At 44.6% G+C, this 23,226-nt stretch overlaps 1 protein-coding gene across 2 annotated transcripts in view; it reads right to left on the reverse strand.

Moving 5' to 3' along the window:
* LOC126457458 (uncharacterized) overlaps positions 1-23,226 on the reverse strand; it is a 54,830-nt gene that overhangs the window by 28,327 nt on the left and 3,277 nt on the right. The window contains exons 2-4 of one of the 2 annotated variants that reach the window (XM_050093749.1): positions 21,250-21,436; positions 11,613-11,777; positions 5,658-6,700 (exon numbers count right to left, since the gene is read on the reverse strand). In XM_050093749.1, the coding sequence (XP_049949706.1) occupies positions 6,437-6,700; positions 11,613-11,777; positions 21,250-21,436 (616 nt within the window). In that variant the 3' untranslated portion in view covers positions 5,658-6,436. Of the gene's footprint in view, positions 1-5,657; positions 6,701-11,612; positions 11,778-21,249; positions 21,437-23,226 lie in introns of those variants that run through there. The other variant, XM_050093748.1, reaches the window with a different exon arrangement.

A 23,226-nucleotide genomic window follows, 5' to 3' on the forward strand; every position in this document is an offset into this window, starting at 1 on the left:
GTGTAATTGATCCAGCTTTAAGAAACTCTATTACCTTTTAGCGGAAAATTCGTGCGGTACTCTCCGACGTTAGAAAAGTCGTAGTGTTCCGTTCGGAGCAGGAGGCGGCTGTCTTTTCTCCTTCGCGATATCGAAAATTACTAAAGAAAATGAACAGAAATTTTTTTTCGGAGGAAGATCGCGCGGAGAAAACAGACGGAAGTTACATGAAAGAAACCTAAGGGACCAACTGATTGGATTTGTACGAACATATAAACGGAACTGAAAGAACTTGGAATAAATACTATAGCGATGTCGTCACGACAGCCTCCTGTTCCGACAGAACACACGCTGGATCATAAGCTGCATACATCTTTTAAACAGGAAGGATTATCATAAGTATAATTAATGAAAATAAGGTTGAGAGATTTTCTTTGAAATTAAATAAACTTCAAGGCTTCAAGTATTATAATATGAAACGGAAACTTACATTAACATGGCCACCCATTGTGGCGGTGGAGCGAATTTTTCACGATATACATTCTCGCTTGTTTGTGGCTACATATATTTTTAATCACTTAAACTCTTAACTTTACAATAAAAATGATTATATCAGATGGAGCACAATACTTTTGCGTCCGACTCGCAACACATTCACAGAAGAGCTAGACAGCGACGCGGCTCCCTGCAGAAGTAAAAACTGGCAATTGTTATTTTGAAACATAGGTGCATCGGTTTTTTTTTTTTTTTTTTACTGATCGATAGCAGCGTATAACAGTTTATAGCTATCGTGATATTCTGCGCTTTTCAGGAGCGCGGCAAAGATATCTGGTTACAACATTCATTGGTATATGTTAGAAGTTCGCACATACTGACGCAAATACAGAAAAAAAAAACTTTTACATGTTAAAAATCGCAGTGATAAAGGCTGTAATGTCACATGTGCTTTCATCTGAGAAGCCACAACGTGGGTGAACAGTGTGGCTATCGAGAAGAGAGACCGTGCGCTGTTAGTGAAACTGCTTTATGTGAACAGCAGCAATCACCGGAACTGCTGTGAACAAATGTTACTCAATATCGTTTTGCGGATACAGCATCTCGTCGACGTCTCATATTGAACAAATTGTTTGAGCGGGGTTTAATAATAAAATCAACTATGCCTTTCTCATTTATTTGACCTTTTTTCCCACGTCCTGTTCCTAATCGATTACATACGGCAACATTTCTATACATCTTTCTTGCATTGACAGCGCCAGATTTCTACCTGGTAGGCAAAATTGGATCTAATTTTTTACCACAAATCGGTTTCGCATTAACGCATTAGAGTAACTACCAAGTTTCGCTGCAATACGATAGTTACAGCCCTCTCTGGACCTATGTGAGTCGGTGCACTTCAATTACAACCACTCGGTGTATGTTCCTTAATAAGACATACGAGTTGTTTGTGTATGACATGTCTTCTCTCAAATTTGTTTGTGAACTCATTATTTCGGCTATGCCCAGAAATCCAGCCTTCAAAATGTCCTGAATAAAATAGTTGAATTATTTGATCTCTCAATAATCTTTGTCTTTCATTGACGTTGTGACTTGCGACTTTTCTTTTCTCCTCACTTCCTTCCATGCAGATGATCTTGAAAAATTGTTCCCATTCAGAAATTTCATAGTCGGTAACTGTTTTGTTTGCAGTTTTTTTAATATTGGATTGATGTCTGCACGGGAGTCAGAATACAAAAGCAGATATCTTGGGCCGATTGTTGATCCTGGGATTTTTCTTGCTGTTCACGTGACGTCCTGGTCTGCGAGTGCTTTGCGTTCGTGAAGAGATCTAGCAGTACCGCGTTTCAGATACCACATTAAACCGTGCTACCCGTAAGAACCGGTAAGGTCCTATCGATCTCACGTCAGATGTAAACAAGTTGTAAAACGTAAATAGACGTGATTAATATTTGTGGACAACACCATACGTTGTGAATGTGTCGATAAATTATTTACATTCTTGAGTTTGGTTTGAAATCTATGTCTTATCTGCCTCAGACTGCCGCATTTAAGAATATTAAACATGTTTGCAATTGTTTTGAACATATTTGTTAGATGGGTACAATTACCAGTAGCGTGGTAATGAACAAAATGGGATGCAGAAAAGGATTTCAGCCAACATAGTGCAGTTCTGCGAGAAGCAGCTGCAGAGTTTGGAAAAGTGTCTGTTTGGAAAAAGCTACAGCACGGGTAAATCAAAAACAACGTGGCTCGTTTCTTGCGTAGTGACAACGGATGAAGCACCTTACAGGAGGCCGGCCGTGGTGGTCGAGCGGTTCTAGGCGCTTCAGTCTGGAACCGCGTGACCACTACGGTCGCAGGTTCGAATCCGGCCTCGGGCATGGTTGTGTGTGATGTCCTTAGGTTAGTTAGGTTTAAGTAGTTCTAAGTTCTAGGGGACTGATGACCTCAGATGTTAAGTCCCATAGTGCTCAGAGCCATTTGAACCCATTTGAACCTTACAGGAGACACAATTGAATTACATCTATTTTTTCCTTTAACCCTGGGACATTAAAGGGGGAAGATTGCTAAATTGCTACTAAATCATCGTAAATTTTACTACTACAAATTTTATTCAAATGAAGTCATAATTTATAGGTTATGCATTAGTTATTTACAGTTATTAGATCTCCATTGTTTGTTACGTACCAAATTAGGTACTACATGTCCTGTCTTATACCCTACTATAATCGTAAATTTTACGAGCGTTTAGTAATCTAGCTTAAATAACTCTTAGTTGACTAATACTTTCATGTATGCTTGTTGAAACTGCATTCACTCGTGAAGGAATCACAGACAACCGCTTCTCACAAGTAGCACTATGGAAATACACACGTTACTGCCTCAGCGCTTCTCTTTGAATGTATGTCGTTGTCTGACTGATGATCAGTTAATTGGCTGTGGTTGGTTGGTTGATTTGGGAGCGTGAACCAAACAGCGAGGTCATCGATCCCATTGGATTAGGGAAGGATGAGAAAGAAAGTCGATATGTGCCCTTTCAAAGTATCCATCCTGGCATTTGCCTAAACCGATTTAGGGAAATCATGGGAAACCTAAATCGGGATGGCCGGTCGCGAGTTCATTGTGCTAACTACAGCGCCTCCGCGTTCGGTAACTGTTTCTACTTTCATACCGAACCACCCGGTAGGAATCAGCTATTTAAGTATGTTATAGAACGAGATTACTCTAGAATTGGAAGAGCTTCATTTTGCGACAAGAACGGGCAACTGTTTTTAGTCTGTCACTATATTTCCGGGTATGGTGCAGATTGCAAACGGGAAGCTAAAAGTAAAACCAAGATATCAGTTGGACGTTGTCACTGTGAATTTCCTCGTTGCCATATAACAGTGTCAAGATAAATGGGAAAGTATTGTTTGAACAATGGCATTACCTAGAGCTGTAAAACTATCATAGGCTGCTGTAAACAACCATAAGTAAGCCTAGAGTACGGTAGTTTTCCAAGTATCTTTGGTCAGTTAAGATTGTGGACTCGCATTCGGAAGGACGACGGTTCAACCCCACGTCTGGCCATCCTGATTTAGGTTTTCCGTGATTTCCCTAAATCACTTCAGGCAAATGCCGGGATAGTTCCTTTGACAGGGCACGGCGGACTTCCTTCCCCATCCTTCCCTAATCCGATGGGACTGATGACCTCGCTATTTGGTTCCTTCGCCTAAACCAACCAACCAACCAATCAGTTAAGATTGTCTCCACGTTACCTGTAAGTTAGATGTGTTGCATTGGTTTCTTTTCAGATGGTCCGTGCACGCAAAGGGAAAAAGCCAAGTGCGTCATGGTCCGAGGAAGACATCAGACAAGCAGTAACCTGGATAAAGTGCCAGCAATGTGCTACATGGTTTCACGAAGGGATCATTACAGACCACAGACAAAAGAAGAAGTGGGTAACATAGGGTCTGCTGCAAAAAAACAAAATAGCGAGCTACAGCGATAGGCTGAGTTTCTAGACTATGTGGAAGATGGCATGACACTTTTTTAAAGTACGGAATTTTGCCCCAAAATGTCAGAGGAACCCAAGGAAGGCCCTTGCAGCAACAGGGACGATAATTGTCCAGAAACAATGAAGTGTGAACCACATTCTTCCGAATCTCATCAACTATCGGGACCACCTCTTTTAGCCACATCCGAATGTCCTCCGACCAGAAAGAAGAAGGAATGAGTTCCCTTCTCAGGTATTTAAATGAGATCAAGGAAGATAGACTCCGCTTTCCAAATTGTCTGGAAGAGTTGTCGAAACCACCACCACAAGAGGATGAAGCATAGATATGTTCTTCAGAACCATGACTACGACCGTGAAAAAAATTCGGCCAGATACCAGTTCTCACACCGACACTGGAGTTTTCCGAATCATCACGGGGATGGGAGTGTTTAAAAAAATGGTTGTGAGCACTATGTGACTTAACATCTGAGGTCATCAGTCCCGTAGAACTTAGAACTACTTAAACCTAACTAACCTAAGGACATCACATAGATCCATGCCCGAGGCAGGATTCGAACCTGCGACCGTAGCAGTCGCGCGGTTCCAGACTGCAGCGCCTAGAACCGCTCGGTCACCGCGGCCGGCTGGGAGTGTTAAATGAAGAGCGTCAATACCGTTCTAGTTCACAGACTATGTACGATAATGAAAGGTATTAGTCCCCTCAGCAATCGCCAGCTTCGTTCCCCAGATTGACCACTCACACGCCTGCAACACCTCGTAGTGAACTTACTCAAACAAGTGACTATTGTCACTCAAGCACTCGGCTTTTCACTAAATGGCCTTATTGATGAGTATTAGTAATACATCATATATTACGGAGAGGGAAAACATTTTGTATAAGTTCTATGCTTTATTTGCGTATAAAACAGGCTGAAATTTATGTAAATTTTTTGTGGTTGTATGTAGCAGAAGTTTTTGTTGTGTGTTATAGATCTGTAAAACGATTATATTTTCATTGAATTTCTTCCAAATAGTAAAAATTATTCATAACAACAATACGATAACTGCTTTCATACGCTGTACGAGAGGCGTTCAATAAGTAATGCAACACATATTGTTTCTCGACCAGTTTCGCTTGAAAAAATGCGGAATTTGCTGTGGGACATCGTGAAATATTCCCGGTGTAGCCTTCACAATTCAGTGAAATTCCAATAAGTAACGGCGCTGTAACTAGTCTTTAAATTGGTGTCTGAAACGAAGATGTGTTCCAAGCGGAGAGTTGTTACTGGATTTCTTTTCACGGAAAAGCGTAGCATCGCAGATATTCATAGGCACTTGCAGCCTGTCTGTGGGGACTTGTCAGTGAACAATAGCGCGGTGAGACGTTGGCGAGGCGTCTGTCATTGGAGTGTCCTCTCTCATCCCCAGGTTCTTGCATCTTCCGACTTTTATGCACTCCGCTGGATGCGTACGTGGATGATGGGGAGGTTACTGATGCAGCAAGACGTTGGTTCTGACGTCGACTAGCAGAGTGGTTATGTTATGTTAACCGGGGACCTAGCAACGACGGAGAGGCTCCGTCCCCGCCGCAGGCGCAGTGGTCCGCGACCCCACTACGACTACCGCAGTCCACCACTCCGCCGCCCCACACCGAACCCAGGGTTATTGTGCGGTTCGGCCCCCGGTGACCCCCCCCCCCCCCCCCCAGGGAACGTCTCACACCAAACGAATGTAACCCCTATGTTTGCGTGCTAGAGTAGTGGTGGTGTACGCGAACGTGGAGAACTTGTTTGCGCAGCAATCGCCGACATAGTGTAGCTGAGGCGGAAATAAGGGGAACGAGCCCGCTTTCGCCGAGGCAGATGGAAAACCGCCTAAACACCATCCACAGACTGGCCGGCTCACCGGACCTCGCCACTAATCCGCCGGGCGGATTCGTGGCGGGGACCAGGCGCTCCTTCCCGCCCGGAAAGCCGTGCGTTAGACCGCACGGGCAACCGGGCGGGCCAGGAGAGTAGTACAGACTCTCCCAGTACAGTGGCCTTAGGCTGGAGATTATTTTGAAAAATAGGTTTTTCTAGACAAAAGAGTGTATTAGAATCGTCAATAAAACCAGAAGAAAAGTGCTGCAGTGCCTATTGAACGACCATCGTACTACGCAGACACCACGTGTGGACTGAATAATTAATGCGTTTGCAGTTTCGTCTTTTGGGAGAACACAAAGGCGTTAGTTATTTAAGTTTTTGCGTCCCTAACGACGCAAAATGCCCCGTCCTGTTAGCGCTGTGCAAGATCCCTGCTCCCAGGAAAACCCGGCTCAAGCGCGTTCTTCTTTTAAGTGGGGCAACCGACTACGGCGCGTTTGTTGCAACAGCTGTTATGAGAGGTGACTGAAAGTTCACATCGCAGCGATCGCCTCCCCAGTCTGTCACCGTTGTTGTGAGCGGCCGCGAGACGGCGGTGTGTGGGGCGCCACAGGTGAGGTCAGAGGGCGCGCAGTGTCCTGGCGAGCGAGGCCGCGACGTCGGCGAGGTGCGTGGCGGCGAGCAGGCCGGCGACGGCGAGGTGCGCGGCGAGGAAGGCGCGCCGCGGGCCCGCGCCCTTCACCTCCTCGTCCAGCTGCTCGGGGTTGGACTGCTCGTCCTCGATGTACTCCGACCACTTGGGCCACGCCGTCACGCAGTAGCGCAGCACCGCGCCCTCCGCCGTCAGCATCATCACCGCCGCCATCGTGCCCAGCACGCGCATCTGCCCGGCACGCAAAGTAGACATTCACCACACTGCGCCAAGCTAACCGCTGTACCTCCCAATTGCCAGCCTCAGCATCCAGAAATCTGGCTACACTGACGACAAGAACCTCCGAGCCAAAGCTGACATTACTGATCCAGAATGTCATCATTGTATTACAGTGAGCATCATACAACCAAGCAGGAAACAGTGTAAATCTGTATCAGTCATATATACAGGAAAAGATGCGGGAAGAAAGTCGCTTATCGATTCTACGGTTTGTAGTGGCCAATGAATGCGGGTAAAGTTTGGGCTCCTGGCTTGATCCTCTGTTAGGTTGTCGCATTCCTTGAAGAGATGAATTATTACGCAAAATACCGGCCGGAGTGGCTAGGCGGTTCTAGGCGCTTCAGTCTGGAACCGCGCGACCGCTGCGGTCACAGGTTCGAATCCTGCCTCGGGCATGGATGTGTGTGATGTCCTTAGGTTAATTAGGTTTAAGTATTTCTAAGTTCTACGGGACTGATGACCTCAGATGTTAAGTCCCATAGTGCTCAGAGCCAGTTGAACCATTTATTACGCAAACTGAATATTTCGTTAATTGGTCACTCTGTCTGTCACAAAGGGCTCCATTCTTTTCCTTTTGCCCGTGCTTGTGCTGGGCACCCGACCAGCGGAATATTACAGGTACTGATCAAATTTATCACAAACACACAAGATTCTGGGGTTTACAACCATCTAAGAGTGATCAAAAGCATTTATTACACCAGCAAAAATTAATTTTAAAATAAAAAAATATGTTGCAAAATTTTCAAGGATGTCATTTTTATGTGTAAAAGCGATACCTGCAAATGAACAGACATTTATCTGCTTCCAATTTGTCTAACTGACCATCATCAGCAACATGTCCGCCCGCGGTAGCTGAGTGATCAGCGCGACAGAATGTCAATCCCAAGGGCCCGGGTTCGATTCCCAGCTGGGTTCGAGATTTTCTCCGCTCAGGGACTGGGTGTTGTGTTGTTCTAATCATCATTATCTCAAAAAATGTTCAAATGTGTGTGAAATCTTACGGGACTTAACTGCTAAGGTCATCAGTCCCTAAGCTTACACACTACTTAACCTAAATTATCCTAAGGACAAACACACACACCCATGCCCGAGGGAGGACTCGAACCTCCGCCAGGACCAGCCGCACAGTCCATGAGTGCAGCGCCTCTGACCGCTCGGCTAATCCCGCGTGGCCATCATTATTTCATCCCCATCGATGTGCAAGTCGCCGAAGTGGCGTCAAATCGAAAGACTTGCACCCGGCGAACGGCCTATCCGACGGGAGGCCGTAGTCACACGACATTTACATTTATCAGCAACCTAAAAATGGCAACGTAGCATCATCCGCCACATCCGTTGCTGAGTGGCCAGCGTGGTTAATTGTCATGTGGAGGACCCGTGTGCAGTTTCCAGTACTGCCAGTGATTTTTCCTTAGTGGGAGGGCTTTACCACCATCCACTCAGCCTCGTGATGCCAGTTGAGGAGCTACTTGATTGAGAAGTATCGCGTCGAAGAGCTGGGAACGACCGGGACCCCTGACCACCTCCCTGCCATACTGCATTCCCATGTCGCCATAGGCAGAGGATGACGCGGCGGACAGTCGGTGCCGATTGGCCCACGAGGTCCAGATGGTGAAGTTACAGTGCGGCATCACTACTGCTGGTTGATTCGGGGGAGGGGACCAAACAGCGAGGTCGTCGGTCCCATTGGATTAGGGAAGGATGGGAAGGAAGTCGGCCATGCTCTTTAAAAGCAATCATTCCGGGATTTTTCTGAACCGACTTAGGAAAATCACGGAAAACAAAAAGCGGAATGGCTGGACGTGGATTTGAACTGTCGTCCCCCCGAATGAGAGCCCAGTGTGACTGCTGGCGGTCTTATTGTGTAGCATCACTACTGCTGTGAAGTCAACAATAAAATTAAATTATAAGAAACTATTTTGAGTCACTGTCGTTGGAAAGATGAAATCCATGTGCATACTCGTAAAATGGTACTACAATGTGAGCTTTAATATTCGATGCTGCTCTATGGAGTGCACTCAACATGTAGACGAAATGGACGGCTGCTCCACACATATTTGAAAATGGGCATCCTCTTGACGACAGTGACAAATAATAGTTTCTTATGAATTTTATTTTTATTGTTAGCACCGCTACAGTAGTTTTGTCACATAGGATGAAATTGCAATTTTTATGTTGTCGTCCCCCCCCCCCCCCCCCTCCCCATGAACCATGGACCTTGCGTTGGTGGGGAGGCTTGCGTGCCTCAGCGATACAGATGGCCGTACATTAGGTGCAACCACAACGGAGGGGTATCTGTTGAGAGGTCAGACAAACGTGTGGTTCCTGAAGAGGGGCAGCTGCCTTTTCAGTAGTTGCAGGGGCAACAGTCTGGATGATTGACTGATCTGGCCTTGTAACACTAACCAGAACGGCCTTGCTGTGCTGGTACTGCGAACGGCTGAAAGCAAGAGGAAACTACAGCCGTAATTTTTCCCGAGGGCATGCAGCTTTACTGTATAGTTAAATGAGTATCATGGAGAGCTGCATCAAACCAGTCTCAGAACTGAAGGCCACAACAACAACATGTTGTTGTTCATGATCAGCTAGATTGAACCGGCAGCAAATAAAGGTTTGTGTATGGCTCTGAGCACTATGAGACTTAACTTCTGAGGTCGTTAGTCCCCTAGAACTTAGAACTACTTAAAACTAACTAACCTAAGGACATCACACACATCCATGCCCGAGGCAGGATTCGAACCTGCGACCGTAGCGGACGCGCGGGAAAGGTTTGTCTATTAGCAGCTCAAGGCGATACATGTCTATACTAAAACTGTAAAACTGACGTGTTTGTCTGAACATGCTACTCTGTAAAACTACTAAACGCATTTCCCTGGGATTTTCACTGATAAATAGAGCGTAGCTTGGAGTAACGTTTAAGCTTTATTTTACCAATCTCGGATCACGAAAAAAAATCATAATTTAATAATTTAAGCCGGCCGGTGTGGCCGTGCGGTTCTAGGCGACTGATGACCTCAGAAGTTAAGTCGCATAGTGCTCAGAGCCATTTGAACCATTTTTAATAATTTAAAGTTTTGTCTGTTGTTTAGTAATTCACATGTATAAGCGTCATAGCGTAGTACGCTGAGTAATCAATAAACAGCGTTGTTAGTTTTGTAGTACACCAAAGAACTAGTACATGGCGTTGTTAGTTTTTTTAAACTCTGCGTCATGTATTTTCGGAAGTTTACGTCAGTGACAGAATTAAATGCCGTTATCTTATCTTTACAAATAAAATCTTAGAGCATATTTACTTGGGTAGAATATACATGTTTTACTGATTACGCTTTGTTTATTAAAATCCTAATGACATTCCTTTGCTTGTTTTAATACGCTTCGTTTATATTCTTTGCTAGGAAAATCGAATTTATTTAACATTTCTTTGTGATCTTGGTGTCTACTCATTACATTTTGATTTTGTTTTATTTATAAATAAAAATGCATTGAAAATAGTCAAGTCCTTTTGAATACATCAGAACGGCTGAAAGAGTGAAGAGTATGCTATCTCAAGAATCCGATGAATAGGAAACTGAGGCGTCTATCGCTCTTTGGAAACTCCTTCCGAAAGCGAGGTGCGGCGTAGCTCTGATCGTGGGAGTCACGAATTATCTCGCCCCTCAAAACCCTTCACCAAAGAGGCTTAAAGTTACTTCTCTCCAAAGTAACGTCATAGAAGGGGAAATTTTGACGGGAAGTGGCGGAGGCGAGCGCGTTTTCATATGTAACTGTTCACCATTTCACTTTAAATTTTCGCAGTTTACGGTGAGCTTATGTTATTCCGTGACAAAAAGTAATTACAAGACCAGACGCCACTTGCTGTGGGTGTGACCCATGTGGTAGTTGCCTTTTGCACGCTCAGCTCTGCTTGAGTCTCTCCCGTGTTAGTAAAGCATAGAACCTCTTCGTTCATGACTCCTGTCGTACTACTTCAAACGTTGTATACAAAGAAGTTTTATAAGTCACAAATCAATTTCGCGCATACGAAGTCTCGGGCACAGCGATAAATGTGTACTAAGGTAACGTCGAGTTTCTCAGCTAGTATATAAATAACTTACTTGAAATGTAGAACAACATCAATGCAATAGACATTTTGGCTTAGGTCAGGCAGTGAGTCATTCAATTTTGAGTAGCTCTTGTGAGTGTGCTGTCTGACAAGAGTATTGATGATTGCCTCTAATAAATTGTGAGCCCCCATTTGCTTTGCGTCCGACCGCATTTCTTGTCAGGTTTACAGGCGGAGTGGGTGCGTGCTAGGCAGCAGAGTAGCTTAGAACAGCTTATTGCGCTAGACTTGCATAAGCGTTACTGAATTTCAGTGTCTCAAAGTATTTTAGTTGCGGTAAGTTACAGAGCTAAAACAACTTTCTGAATTACAACAGTCTGCCGCACTGGCTGTCGTTAGTTGTAGTAACATGGAGTCTTATTTTGGATTCTCCACTGCTGCGCAGTTTCAGTTGTGTAAACAGTTTCACGTGGTGCATTATAACCCGCTAGCAGGCATTTTTGGGTTACAATCAATGCCTCACGTAAATGCTGCGAGTCAGATGAACTAAAAATTAACGACATGATACCAAATGTCTGCTGAGTTGTTTCAGCCACCTGCACCCTTACCTAGGACTAGAATGTCTGATACCTGTCACACAGGTATAATGAACTTCCAAACCTACTAAATATCAAGTGAGGAGATCCATGATTTAATTAGCGGTCGCATTGTAAGTTAGTATAGTAGATGCGACAGTAGCACAAAAGAATTTTGTTGCCTGATATCATCGTATTAATAACGAGGCACATTTTCTAATCGTGAACGAAGACAGAGTGAACTCACGAGCAGCTCCTGCATCTTGATGCGCAGCAGGTAGCTGGTGACGACGATCCCGCTGACGATGATGAACGTGTTGTAGACGACGTGCGGGAAGATGAACGTGCGGAAGTTGTCCGTGATGAGCGCGTCGCCCGCCGCGTACAGGCCTTCTGCCACTAGCGTCAGCACCTGCAACACGCACGTCAGCCACTGCTCATGTGTACGTGTGGCTCAGCGTCTCGTATACCACTATTGACGAGAACACGACCTCAGCTTGTCTAGTCCGTCGCCCGGGATAGGTTGTTTAAGACGTATTCCCACCTGGCCAGCGACGTATGTCTATCTGTATGTATCCGTGACCATCAGCCATGGTGACTTTATTCTATGCTTACTTGTTAGAGCGTCCAGTAGCCCTGTTCCTATGCCCATAATAACCCTGTAACCTATGGCATGCAGTGAGTATAGATGCACCCGTGTCGGACGTCGGGTTCTGTATCTCATAGCGCAGTGGTGATCCTGAATAGTATGGCTGCTCTCTGGTTGTTACTATCCAACGCTGAACTGGCCCGTGGCCTGTCTATCATTGTTACAATCACTTCCTGTCATTCACGCTTCGTTGCTTGCGGTGCTTGACTCTCACGTTTGCTCGACTGACGGTCAGTACAGGACCTGACGCACTCAACAACTATTTTATGTGTCGTGGTTCAGGAAGTGGTGTCTTTCCAGTGTAATACCTAGGAATTACAATTATGAAAACTTAAATTGGAACGAACGCACAGAAAATATTGTGTGGAAGGCTAACGAAAGAATGCGTTCTATTGAAAGACACTTCGAAAATTTAACAGATCTCCTAAGGAGACCGCCTACACTACGCTTGTCCTTCCTCTTTTAGAATACTGCTGCGCGGTGTGGGATCCTTACCAGATAGGACTGACAGAGTGCATCGAAAAGTTCAAAGAAGGGGAGCACGTTTTGTATGATCGCGAAATAGGGAATAGAGTGTCACTGAAATGATACAGGATTTGGGTTGGACATCATTAAAATAAAGGCCTTTTTCGTTGCGGAGGAATCTTCTGACGAAATTCTAATCACCAACTTTCTCCTCCGAATTCGAAAATATTTTGTTGACGCTGACCTACATGGGAAGAAATGATCACCATCATAAAATAACGGAAATCAGAGCTCTTACCGAAAGATGGTGTTCCGCGTGCTATACGAGATTGGACTAATAGAGAATTGCGAAGGTGGTTCGACGAACTCTCAGTGAGGCACCTAAATGTGGTTTGCAGAGTATCCATGTAGATGTAGCAGTTACATGCACCTGATTCGCCCATTAGTGTATATCAACAATTGATTTCCGTGTTTTGAATCAATCACAGAACCGTGCGGTGCAGGGTGGATGTTCCTCTTGCAAGTGGGACAAATAAATTTCGAATCTGTTTCTGTTTAGTTAACATTAGCCACTAAGATACATGTGAACAACTGTTAGGAGGAACACTGTATCGGGGAAGGCATCTTCTTGCATGAGTACAGCGCGGTTACCCGACTTAGCATCCCCACATTTGATGCGACTTTTTAGATCTTGTACATTCATGTATCTTGAAGTGGTTAGTTAACACTTTGTTGCACTAAAGATTGTGGCCGTCTAACGGTGATACAGTGGTGTATATTGTTGGAACGTAATAAATAGCAGTTTTCTCTGTATCAACCCACTAGGGCAAAGCCCAACAAGACAGCTAAATTGGTAAAACTATATACAACGGGAAGGAAACAATAAGCTCATCTCATTGTCGTTTATATTCTCGTAAACCCATCTGCAGTTGCAGTGCTTCAGCAGGACAAGGAAGACTGCGATAACAGTCTCCACTGACCTACCCTCTCTTTTTTTGTTGCAGGTAAGACCAGCTGCTGGAAGTCTGCTGCTTCGCGTAACATCGCCAGGATCGCCTTATACGAGTAAGTTAGTCTCGTTTGTAATTACGGAATGGAAGGATAAGTATGAACGATCCTCCGAGAGAGTATCCATGCCAGTCATTAGTGGTATGGGACCGGGTGCACGCGACTACCGAAGGATATAGTATGAAGCTCATCAGGTGCGACTGAAGACATTTCATTCCTACTATTCGTTGAGGTTTATTAACCATCAACAGAGAAACAGCTTGTCTCAATTAGGGCATGCTAAACCAGACCAACCACAAGGAGATAATGTAATACTACCTACCGCTCCCGTCCGCTATTGGCGAAGCCAGGGAAAATGTTCTGCTACTGATTAGGTGAATCGGACTTTGATGTTACGTCCGGAGTTAAATAGCGTCAGTTATTAATAGAAATGGCCGAATATTCACTAGCAGGTCGTATGAGGGAAGGCAGTTCTTCAAGCAGTGAAATGAAACGCTATCCTGATTAGTAAACAACTATATATTTTTTACAGTATTCAGTAGGAAAGACATAAATTTTACAGCCATAGTTAGCACAAAAAGCAAAGTAAAAAAAAAACACACACACACACACAAAGAAATCAATATTAAAAGAGGACCTCGTATGCGAGGAATCATTACGTTAGTATCCTTCTGATTTGTTACTAGGTTGAGAGCAGCATCTAAGCAACGATTTAAAAAAAGAAAAGAAAAAGCACGTCTTCAGTTCCGACATAAGCAGCTAAGAACACTCATTGACGATTGGATACAGCGGGGCTGGGAAATTGCAGGGAGTTTGACTGCTGCTTTCAGCCGCTCCTCCAAGTAGTCCCAGATACTTTCTGCGGGTTTAAAATCGGGTTATCTAGCAGGCCAGTGCTGGAGGCAGCGCTGTGAGCACAGGCGATGTCTTGGAAGGCGGGACTGTTCACAGCAGACTCATCATGCAGATGTAGAAGAAAGGGCAACACGAGGCTACCGAAAATGCTGAGATAAACATTTTGGTTCTTTTTCGCCATAACCTGAATTAATGGCCCTAAATCACGCTGTGAAAAACATTCCCGCAACATTACATAACTACCACCGGCCTGAACTACATACTCCACCCACAGTAGGTTAAGTGCCTCATTGGGCCGTTGGCGGACTCGGCGCGCTCCGTCTTGAGATAAAGGGCAAAATCGCGTCTCGCCCCCAAGTTAGCGACTGTTCAGTTCCTGTGTTGTTTGGCCCTGTGTAGACGTGCTGTTGTGACTAGTGGCCTTGTACGAGGTACCCGACTCCGAATGCAGTCCCCTTCGTTATTTTCGCTCGGAAACTGGTTAAGATGGACCTGCATTCATTGATAGCAACAAACTGAAATTAGAAAGTCGTAATATTCGTCTTCGGTTCATGTCGATTAGGATGTTTTCCCTACCGCTGTTCTTACGCCGTATTCCGTGGCTGTAAGTGATGCACCACTCCTTGCGCCCAAGTTGAACAGTCTCCGTTGGCGTGCCAACAAATCGGGCAACTTCATTCACGGTGTGCTCATGGGGACATCCAAACACGATAACTCTTTCTGCCATTCAGTCACGTATCCACAGCGACCCATCTCATTGCGCTGGCTTGTAGACAGCACTTCACTGCTGTGACGTCATGAGGGTCACATGATTAAGCGATACCAGTTATACGATATTTACAACGCTCCAAAGCGACTAGTTTGCTCTTTTAAGAGGCTGACCAATATTTTGGTCTATGAGCTTGTTAAACAGATTTGTCTTGGACAATATGTAGACACATGATAGATCTATGTGTAAAGTTACGTAAATACAGTACTTTTTTTGAAGTACTGGTTAGTAATATAGACAGGCATCCAATTTATCTCGAACACCCCAAATAACTTTTACACGAAGAGCAAATGTTGGTTAGCTACTAGTGAGACAGCATAATTGACTTTCCTCTAACTTTGTTCCTCTTCTTTAAGTAGCACTATATATTTTTGTTATTCGGTAAGCCACTTCGTTCTCTCAAGACTTGTAGAAACACGTATCACGGTGTACCATTTACATAAACATGGCGTTATTAAAAACTTAGCACAAAACTGAGTTTGAATCTCCTGTAATAGTAAACAGTGCACGTACCTGGGCTAACGTAACTCATCCACTTGCTGTAATTGACGGTAAACAAATGGAAACACAAGGAAAATGCACGTGCGTCATTCAGTCAGCCTTCTTCAGTTGAGATTTGTGTGGTGATGCAGTTTTTAATGAATACCTGTCTTTACCGTCGACAATCTGTCGTTTAAAAGTGCTACAGTACTATACTGCATGTATCAGTATTGTAAATAAGAAAAGGTTATTGCAGTTACTCTTCTGCTAACGTACATTCTCCAGAGACGAGTAGCATTTCTACGTTCTCTTCGTTGGTCTACATCGTACTTACACAAATCTTCAAGTAAAGACGCTTGGCTAAATGAGAAGTGCGCGTTTTTCTCGTGTTTCCATTTGTTTACTAACTGCTCCAGCAAGTGAGCGAGTTATATTACTTCGGCTATCTGCTCTGTTTGCTACTACGGAGCCGGCTGCTGTGGCCTAGCGGTTCTAAGCGCTTCAGTCCGGAACCGCGCCGCTGCTACGGTCGCAGGTTCGAATCCTACCTCGGGCATGGATGAGTGTGATGTCCTTAGTTTAGTTACGTTTCAGTAGTTCTAAGTCTAGGGGACTGCTGACCTCAGATGTTAAGTCCCGTAGTGCTTAGAGCCATTTGAACAATTTTTGCTACTACGGAGAGTCAACTCAGTTTTGTTACGTTTTAGTGCCGTCATGTTTACGTCAATGGCGCATGATATTTGTTTTTGAAAATGTGTTGAGGAGAGGAAGTATAATGCTGAATAAAAAAAACAGGGTGCTATTTAAAGGAAAAGACGTGATCCTGTTCATATATTCGTAACGAACAAAATTTAATAAAGGCAGTCATGCTGCTTAATGTCCCCAGGGTAGCTAAATAACTCTAAGTATTTTTTTTTCTTTTGCTTTTTTGTCAAGTAGGGACAAACTACAGGCAACGACCCCCTGAGAGGATGAGGAAGAAAAAAGGTCATATGAGCATATGCCGGGATATTCATGGTGTTTATGCTACATGTACTCATTAATTAACCATACCTGCGGAGTACAATGCAGTACCTGGAGTTTCCTCATCTGTGCTATCAATCATTGAAACTTAAACTGTCAAAGATCTTTTATCAACACCTAAAAAGTTAGTGTAATTCCCTTGGAACGCATTTCCTGCCATACGTTTGTATGATGTGCACATACGAGGGCCGTTCAGAAAGTAACCTCCGGTTGATTTAAAAAAATACACCAAGTTAAATAAAAATATTTTAATATATACATCTTACAACTACATCTTTGCACTACTTTTCTACATAGTCTCCATAGCGATTGAGGCACTTATCGTATCTCTTCACAAGCTTTGAAATTCCTTCAGCATAAAAATCACCCGCTTGTGCCTGGAGCCAGCCTGTGACCGCATCTTTGAGCTCTTCGTCGTCATCAAACCGCTGTGACCCGAGCCATTTCTTCAAATGCATGAAGAGGTGATAATCACTTGGAGCCAGGTCTGGGCTGTAAGGTGGATGGTTGATAACGTCCCACTTGAAGGACTCAAGAAGGGCCGTTGTTCTGCGAGCAGAGTGAGGACGGGCGTTATCGTGCAAAAAAACGATACCGGAAGACAGCATACCACGGCGTTTGTTCTGTATAGCCCGTCGTAACTTTTTTATTGTTTCACAGTACACGTCTTGATTAATGGTCGTACCACGTTCCATGAATTCAACCAACAACACCCCTTTGGCATCCCAAAACACCGTTGCCATCAGTTTTCTGGCAGAAAAATCTTGCGAGGCTTTTCTTGGTTTGGTAGGCGAATTTGAATGTGCCCACATCTTTGATTGTTCTTTTGTCTCAGGGTTCACGTACTTAATCCAGGTTTCGTCACCGGTCACGATTTTGTTTAACAATGGTTCTCCTTCGTCCTCATAATGTGACAGAAAGTCTAATGCAGAGGCCATTCTTTGAGTTTTGTGGTGGTCGGTAAGAATTTTGGGCACCCATCGTGCACAGAACTTACGGTAACCCAATCTTGCTGTCACTATCTCGTACAAGAGAGTCTTAGAAATCTGTGGAAAACCAGTAGACAACTCCGACATTGAGAAACGTCGATTTTCACGAACTTTTGCATCAACTGTCTGAACGAGTTCGTCAGTCACCAATGATGGTCTACCACTCCTCTCTTCATCGTGAACGTTTTATCGTCCACTTTTAAATAAACGTACCCATTCACGGACAACTCCTTCACTCATAACTCTTGGTCCGTACACGGCACAAAGCTCACGATGAATAGCTGCTGCAGAATATCCTTTGGCTGTAAAAAACCTTATGACAGCACGCACTTCACATTTGGCGGGGTTTTCTATTGCAGCACACATTTCAAACTGCCACAAAAACTAAACTAGCGCAGGTACGACGTTCACTCGATCACGGCTTGATGCCGACTGACCTGTTGAGTGCGTGAACGCACAGATGACGTCGCTACTCCCCCCACAACCCGCACTGTGACCAATCGGAGGTTACTTTCTGAACCGCCCTCGTATGTACAGCTGTTCGTAAATATTACATCATGCGTTTTATAAAATAAAAATTGAAAAATTGCGTATTTTTAACACTTTCACCTGTAAGAATTACCTTACACGTCTCGTTCGAGCTGTTCACAATAAATGTTCGTCAACTTAATTGCATTTGTGCGATCTTGGGAGAAAATGTTGCGTTGCTTGTCTCAGTGCCTTTGCACGATTCCTAATAACTGCAGCAGCGTCCATGATGCTACTAAACAGTTCACCTCGCATATTCACCTTTCATTTGTGTGCCCAACCACAACCCTATAAACAGAAACCTAATTAGCGTGAGGTCTGGCGATCTTGGTAGCCAGTTGATTGTGCTACCACGACCAACCCAGCGATTAGGGTAATTCCGTTTGAGGTGTTTCCTCACATGTCTGGTAAAATGTGGAGAGGCTCCGTTATGCTGGAAGTACATTGCAGTTGGCGTGGCCAAAGGATCGTCCTTAAGGAGTTCAACAAACGAATTTTGCAAAGTTTTGCAAGTAATTCTATCTCGTAATTCGCTCTTTAAAAATGACTGGACCTGTCAACATGTTAGCGACCATGACGCACCAAACATTGGTCGAAAAGCAACGTTAGAAATTGATTTCCACTATAGCGTGTAGGTTGTCCTGCGACCATCGACGATTATTAATTGTGCTGTTCATCCACTCCGTGTAAACATTTTTTCATAGTATAGCAAATGGCGATTGTTAGTGACAAAGTTCAGGTCGTGTGGCATTGTCGAATGTGAGAAGATTGTGGACACGCAGTATCTGAAACGAGTACAAATTTTCCCATCAGATGTTCGCCATACACATTTTCCTGGGCGACAGTCAGAAAGTCGCCTAGTACTGGTAGCAGGACTACGCTGAACCAGCTCAACAATGAGTCACTATTCCTGCACAGATTGTTGAAGTGCACGTTCAGAAGAAATATGAGAACTTGGAAGAATACCTGTTTCACGCAGTGTGCTGATAAATATGGTAAACACTCTACGATCGGGAATTCGACGTGTTTGACTTGTCGGAAAGCGCCGACGGTATTCTTCGACAGCAGCAGGAGACCTACACGACTGCACAAGCCGTAAACATACGATGATGGTTTAATAAGTCTCGTGAATTTCCATGAAATAATGGAACATTTTTGTTGCACCTCCATGGTAGGTAAGCTTCATTATTCTAAGGGTCGTATAAAGAATTTCCACAATGTACAGCGTGCAGTTTATTATTGACAGCCGTCTGAATTGGTCAGCGTGTCTCCTGCGACTGAAATTGGAGAAACCTGTGTTTCGTGCTCTTATTAAACATTTTCATTTGAAGGGTTGGACAGCCGCAGAAATCAAAACAGAATTCGAAGGAGTTCACACGCACTCTGCACCGCCATTTGAGACCATTTGTTTTATGTTAACGGTCGGACAAGCCGAGGAAGAAGTGCGCTCCGGGCATCCAGTTGAGGTCAGCACAAAGGAAACCTCTGACAAAATCGATGATATGGCAATACAAGATGGCTGAATGAAAATTCATGAGATTGGTGAAACTGTAGGCATCAAAACTGAGCGTGAACAAAATATCCTGCACGGAGAATTGGCTATGTAGAAGTTGTATGCGATGTGGGTGCCACTATTGCTTACAGTCGTTCAAAAGCGCATCTTGCACGACATTTCAACACAATGCTTGTCGTTGTTTAGTCGCAATACGCAAGACGTGCGGCGATTTGTGACTATTGATGAAACATGCGTCTATCATTACACACCGGCGCAAAACGGCAGTCAAAACAATGGAAAAGGGCTGGTTCAAGTGCACCGCAGAAGGCAAAGACTATTTTGTCAGCTGGTACAGTGATGGTCACTTTTTTTTTGGGTTCCCAAGGAGTAATCCTCATGGATTACTTGGAAAAAGGCGGAACCTTAACAGCACCGTATTATGTTTCATTGTTGAATCGTTTGAAACTTGCGTCGGCTGGAAAGAGACCAATGTTGGCTCACAAAAAAGTGCTCTTTCTCCAGGATAATGTACCGTCTCACACATCAGCGATAACAATGTCGAAAGTGCATGAACTGGACGTTGAGTTCTTTCCTTGTCCACCCTATTCACCACACTTAGCTCCAAGTGACTTCTTCCTATTCCCTAACGTGAAACGTTAATTTGCTGGTAAGACATTTTCATCAAATGAGGAAGCGACCAGTATTTTGCGGAGTTGGGCACAACGTGTTTTTGCGATGGAATGAAAAAGCCAGATGATCGCTGGAACAAGTGCATATCCCTCAAAGGAGACTTTGTCGAGAAGCGGGTTGAGTTGTTACGAAACAAATATTTTTTTCTTGCATTTTTACCAGACTTATCAAACCACCTTCGTACACAATATCTGCATGTTCTTCATTACTGTAGATGTGTGATGTTTTAGCCAGCATGTGTACAAACACAGTTAACCTATGCTTCTCTCTGATACCATCTCAATCCGTCGCAGTACTTCACTCAAAGCACACCACGGAGAACTCCGCTATCAGTGGACTGGTTTAATGACAGAAAGGCATCCCGAGCAAAAAGACTGAAGGCAACGAGTTAGGTTGGACTGGAATAAAACGTGAAAGAGGTTGGGTGGGCAAAAGACGTGCTTGCACGACACTAGTCCAAAAATAATACACTTGTATAATACACTTGAAATGTGTTCTACCTCGGAAACCATTCGGAATAGCGCATAGGTGCACAATATTGTTCCTGTCATATCCTTGAATATTGACAGCTCCTCCAGGGACAAGCTGTATTTGCGTGCGTGTTAGTTAAAAAAATGTGTGTGAAATCTTACGGGACTTAACTGCTAAGGTCATCAGTCCCTAAGCTTACACACTACTTAAGCTAAATTATCCTAAGGACAAACACACCCATACCCGAGGGAGGACTCGAACCTCCGCCGGGACCAGCCGCACAGTCCAGGACTGTAGCGCCTTAGCCCGCTCGGCTAATCCCGCGCGGCTCATATGCGTGTTAGTAAACTCTGCAGAGGTACGCTGAAGCAGCTGTTTCTGCCTCTTGATTTACGCCTGGGTTCGTGGCTCTCTTTCACGACGGGCTGTATGGGACGCGATGTGTGAGCGAGTGAGACCCACCAGCTCGAACAGCTTGGCGGCGAAGCTGAGCGAGAGCACGGGCGGCGCAGCGCCCTTGAGGTCTTCGTCGCCGGCGCCGGTGGCGGGCGGCAGGTCGACGTACACGTAGGCCGACGAGGAAGAGCTGCCGCAGATGCTGGCCCGGCCGCCCTCCGCCGTCCGCCAGAAGCTCACCTTGGGGTCCATGCTGCAACACGTCCACACAGAGCGCCCTCAACACTCCAGCACCCCTCTACAGCGAAATCCGTCAAAGCGGCAGGCTGCTCACTATTATAATGTAGAGTTGCACAGCGAAATCTTGTTACGGTTTTGGCGATAAATATGGAGCTCCGAAATGCTGGTTTGTTCACTTCCACAAACGACATGCAACATTCTGGGCTCAACATTGTCCAGGCAGCTGATACTACTGTGCCCACCCAGCCCCCTCCGCAATGTTAATTTTTTCCCATTTACAATAAGACTGTAGCGACACTTTGCTCTGTCTTCAGCTATTCAGGCACTACTGCATAGTGCATTAAATCTATGTCTGCAAGGTCCTGTAACAAGTAAATGCTCCTTCTCATTTCATTATTATTTTAAAATTTGTGGCTTTTGGCCTGAAGGCCATCCAGCCATTTGTACATCTACATACATACTCCGCAATCCACCATACGGTGCGTGGCGGAGGGTACCTCGTACCACAACCAGCATCTTATCTCCCTGTTCCACTCCCAAACAGGAGGAGGGAAAAATGACTACCTATACGCCTCTGTACGAGCCCTAATCTCTCTTATCTTATCCTTGTGGTCTTTCCGCGAAATGTAAGTTGGCGGCAGTAAAATCGTACTGCAGTCAGCCTCAAATGCTGGTTCTCTAAATTTCCTCAGTAGTGATTCACGAGAAAACCCCTCCTTTCCTCTAGAGACTCCCAGCCGAGTTCCTGAAGCATTTCCGTAACACTTGCGTGATTATAAAACCTACCAGTAACAAATCTAGCAGCCCGCCTCTGAATTGCTTCTATGTCCTCCCTCAATCCGACCTGATAGGGGTCCCAAACGCACGAGCGGTACTCAAGAATAGGTCGTATTAGTGTTTTATAAGCGGTCTCCTTTACAGATGAACTACATCTTCCCAAAATTCTATCAATGAACCGAAGACGACTATCCGCCTTCCCCACAACTGCCATTACATGCATGTCCCACTTCATATCGCTCTGTCATGTTACGCCCAAATATTTAATCGACGTGACTGTGTGAAGCGCTACACTACTAATGGAGTATTCAAACATTACAGGATTCTTTTTCCTATTCATCTGCATTAATTTACATTTATCTATATTTAGAGTTAGCTGCCATTCTTTACGCGAATCACAAATCCTGTCCAAGTCATCTTGTATCCTCCTACAGTCACTCAACGACGACACCTTCCCGTACACCACAGCATCATCAGCAAACAGCCGCACATTGCTATCCACCCTATCCAAAAGATCATTTATGTAGATAGAAAACAACAGCTGACCTACCACACTTCCCTCAGTCACTCCAGATGATACCTTCACCTCCGATGAACACTCACCATCGAGGGCCATCTTAGTCTTTTGGAATTTTAGAGTAAGGTTACATTTATCAAAAATATCGTAATTAAAATTAATATATTATTTTGATGAAGGAGAGTTGTTAATTAGTTGCTAATGGTTGATGAGAAATGGGTTAACTGTTGTATGAAATCACTTTGCAAGTTTGCATACAGGGAACGTTAGTTACCTTTGAGATTGGACGCGATGAGTTGATGTTAGGCAAGAATGCGTTTAAGGCGACAATGACGCCATTATCAGAACTTCACAGAATTAGAACGAGGTCCTGTAATAGGGCTACGAGAAGCTGGATGCTCCTTCTGCGACATTACAGAAAGACTTGGCACAAATGTAGCAGCTGTACATATTGCTGGCAGCGGTGGTCACGGGAATGTACGGTCTCAAGAAAACCAGGCTCCGGACTG

This window comes from Schistocerca serialis, chromosome 2 (genome assembly GCF_023864345.2).
Source record: "Schistocerca serialis cubense isolate TAMUIC-IGC-003099 chromosome 2, iqSchSeri2.2, whole genome shotgun sequence".
Taxonomy (NCBI): Eukaryota; Metazoa; Arthropoda; class Insecta; order Orthoptera; family Acrididae; genus Schistocerca; species Schistocerca serialis.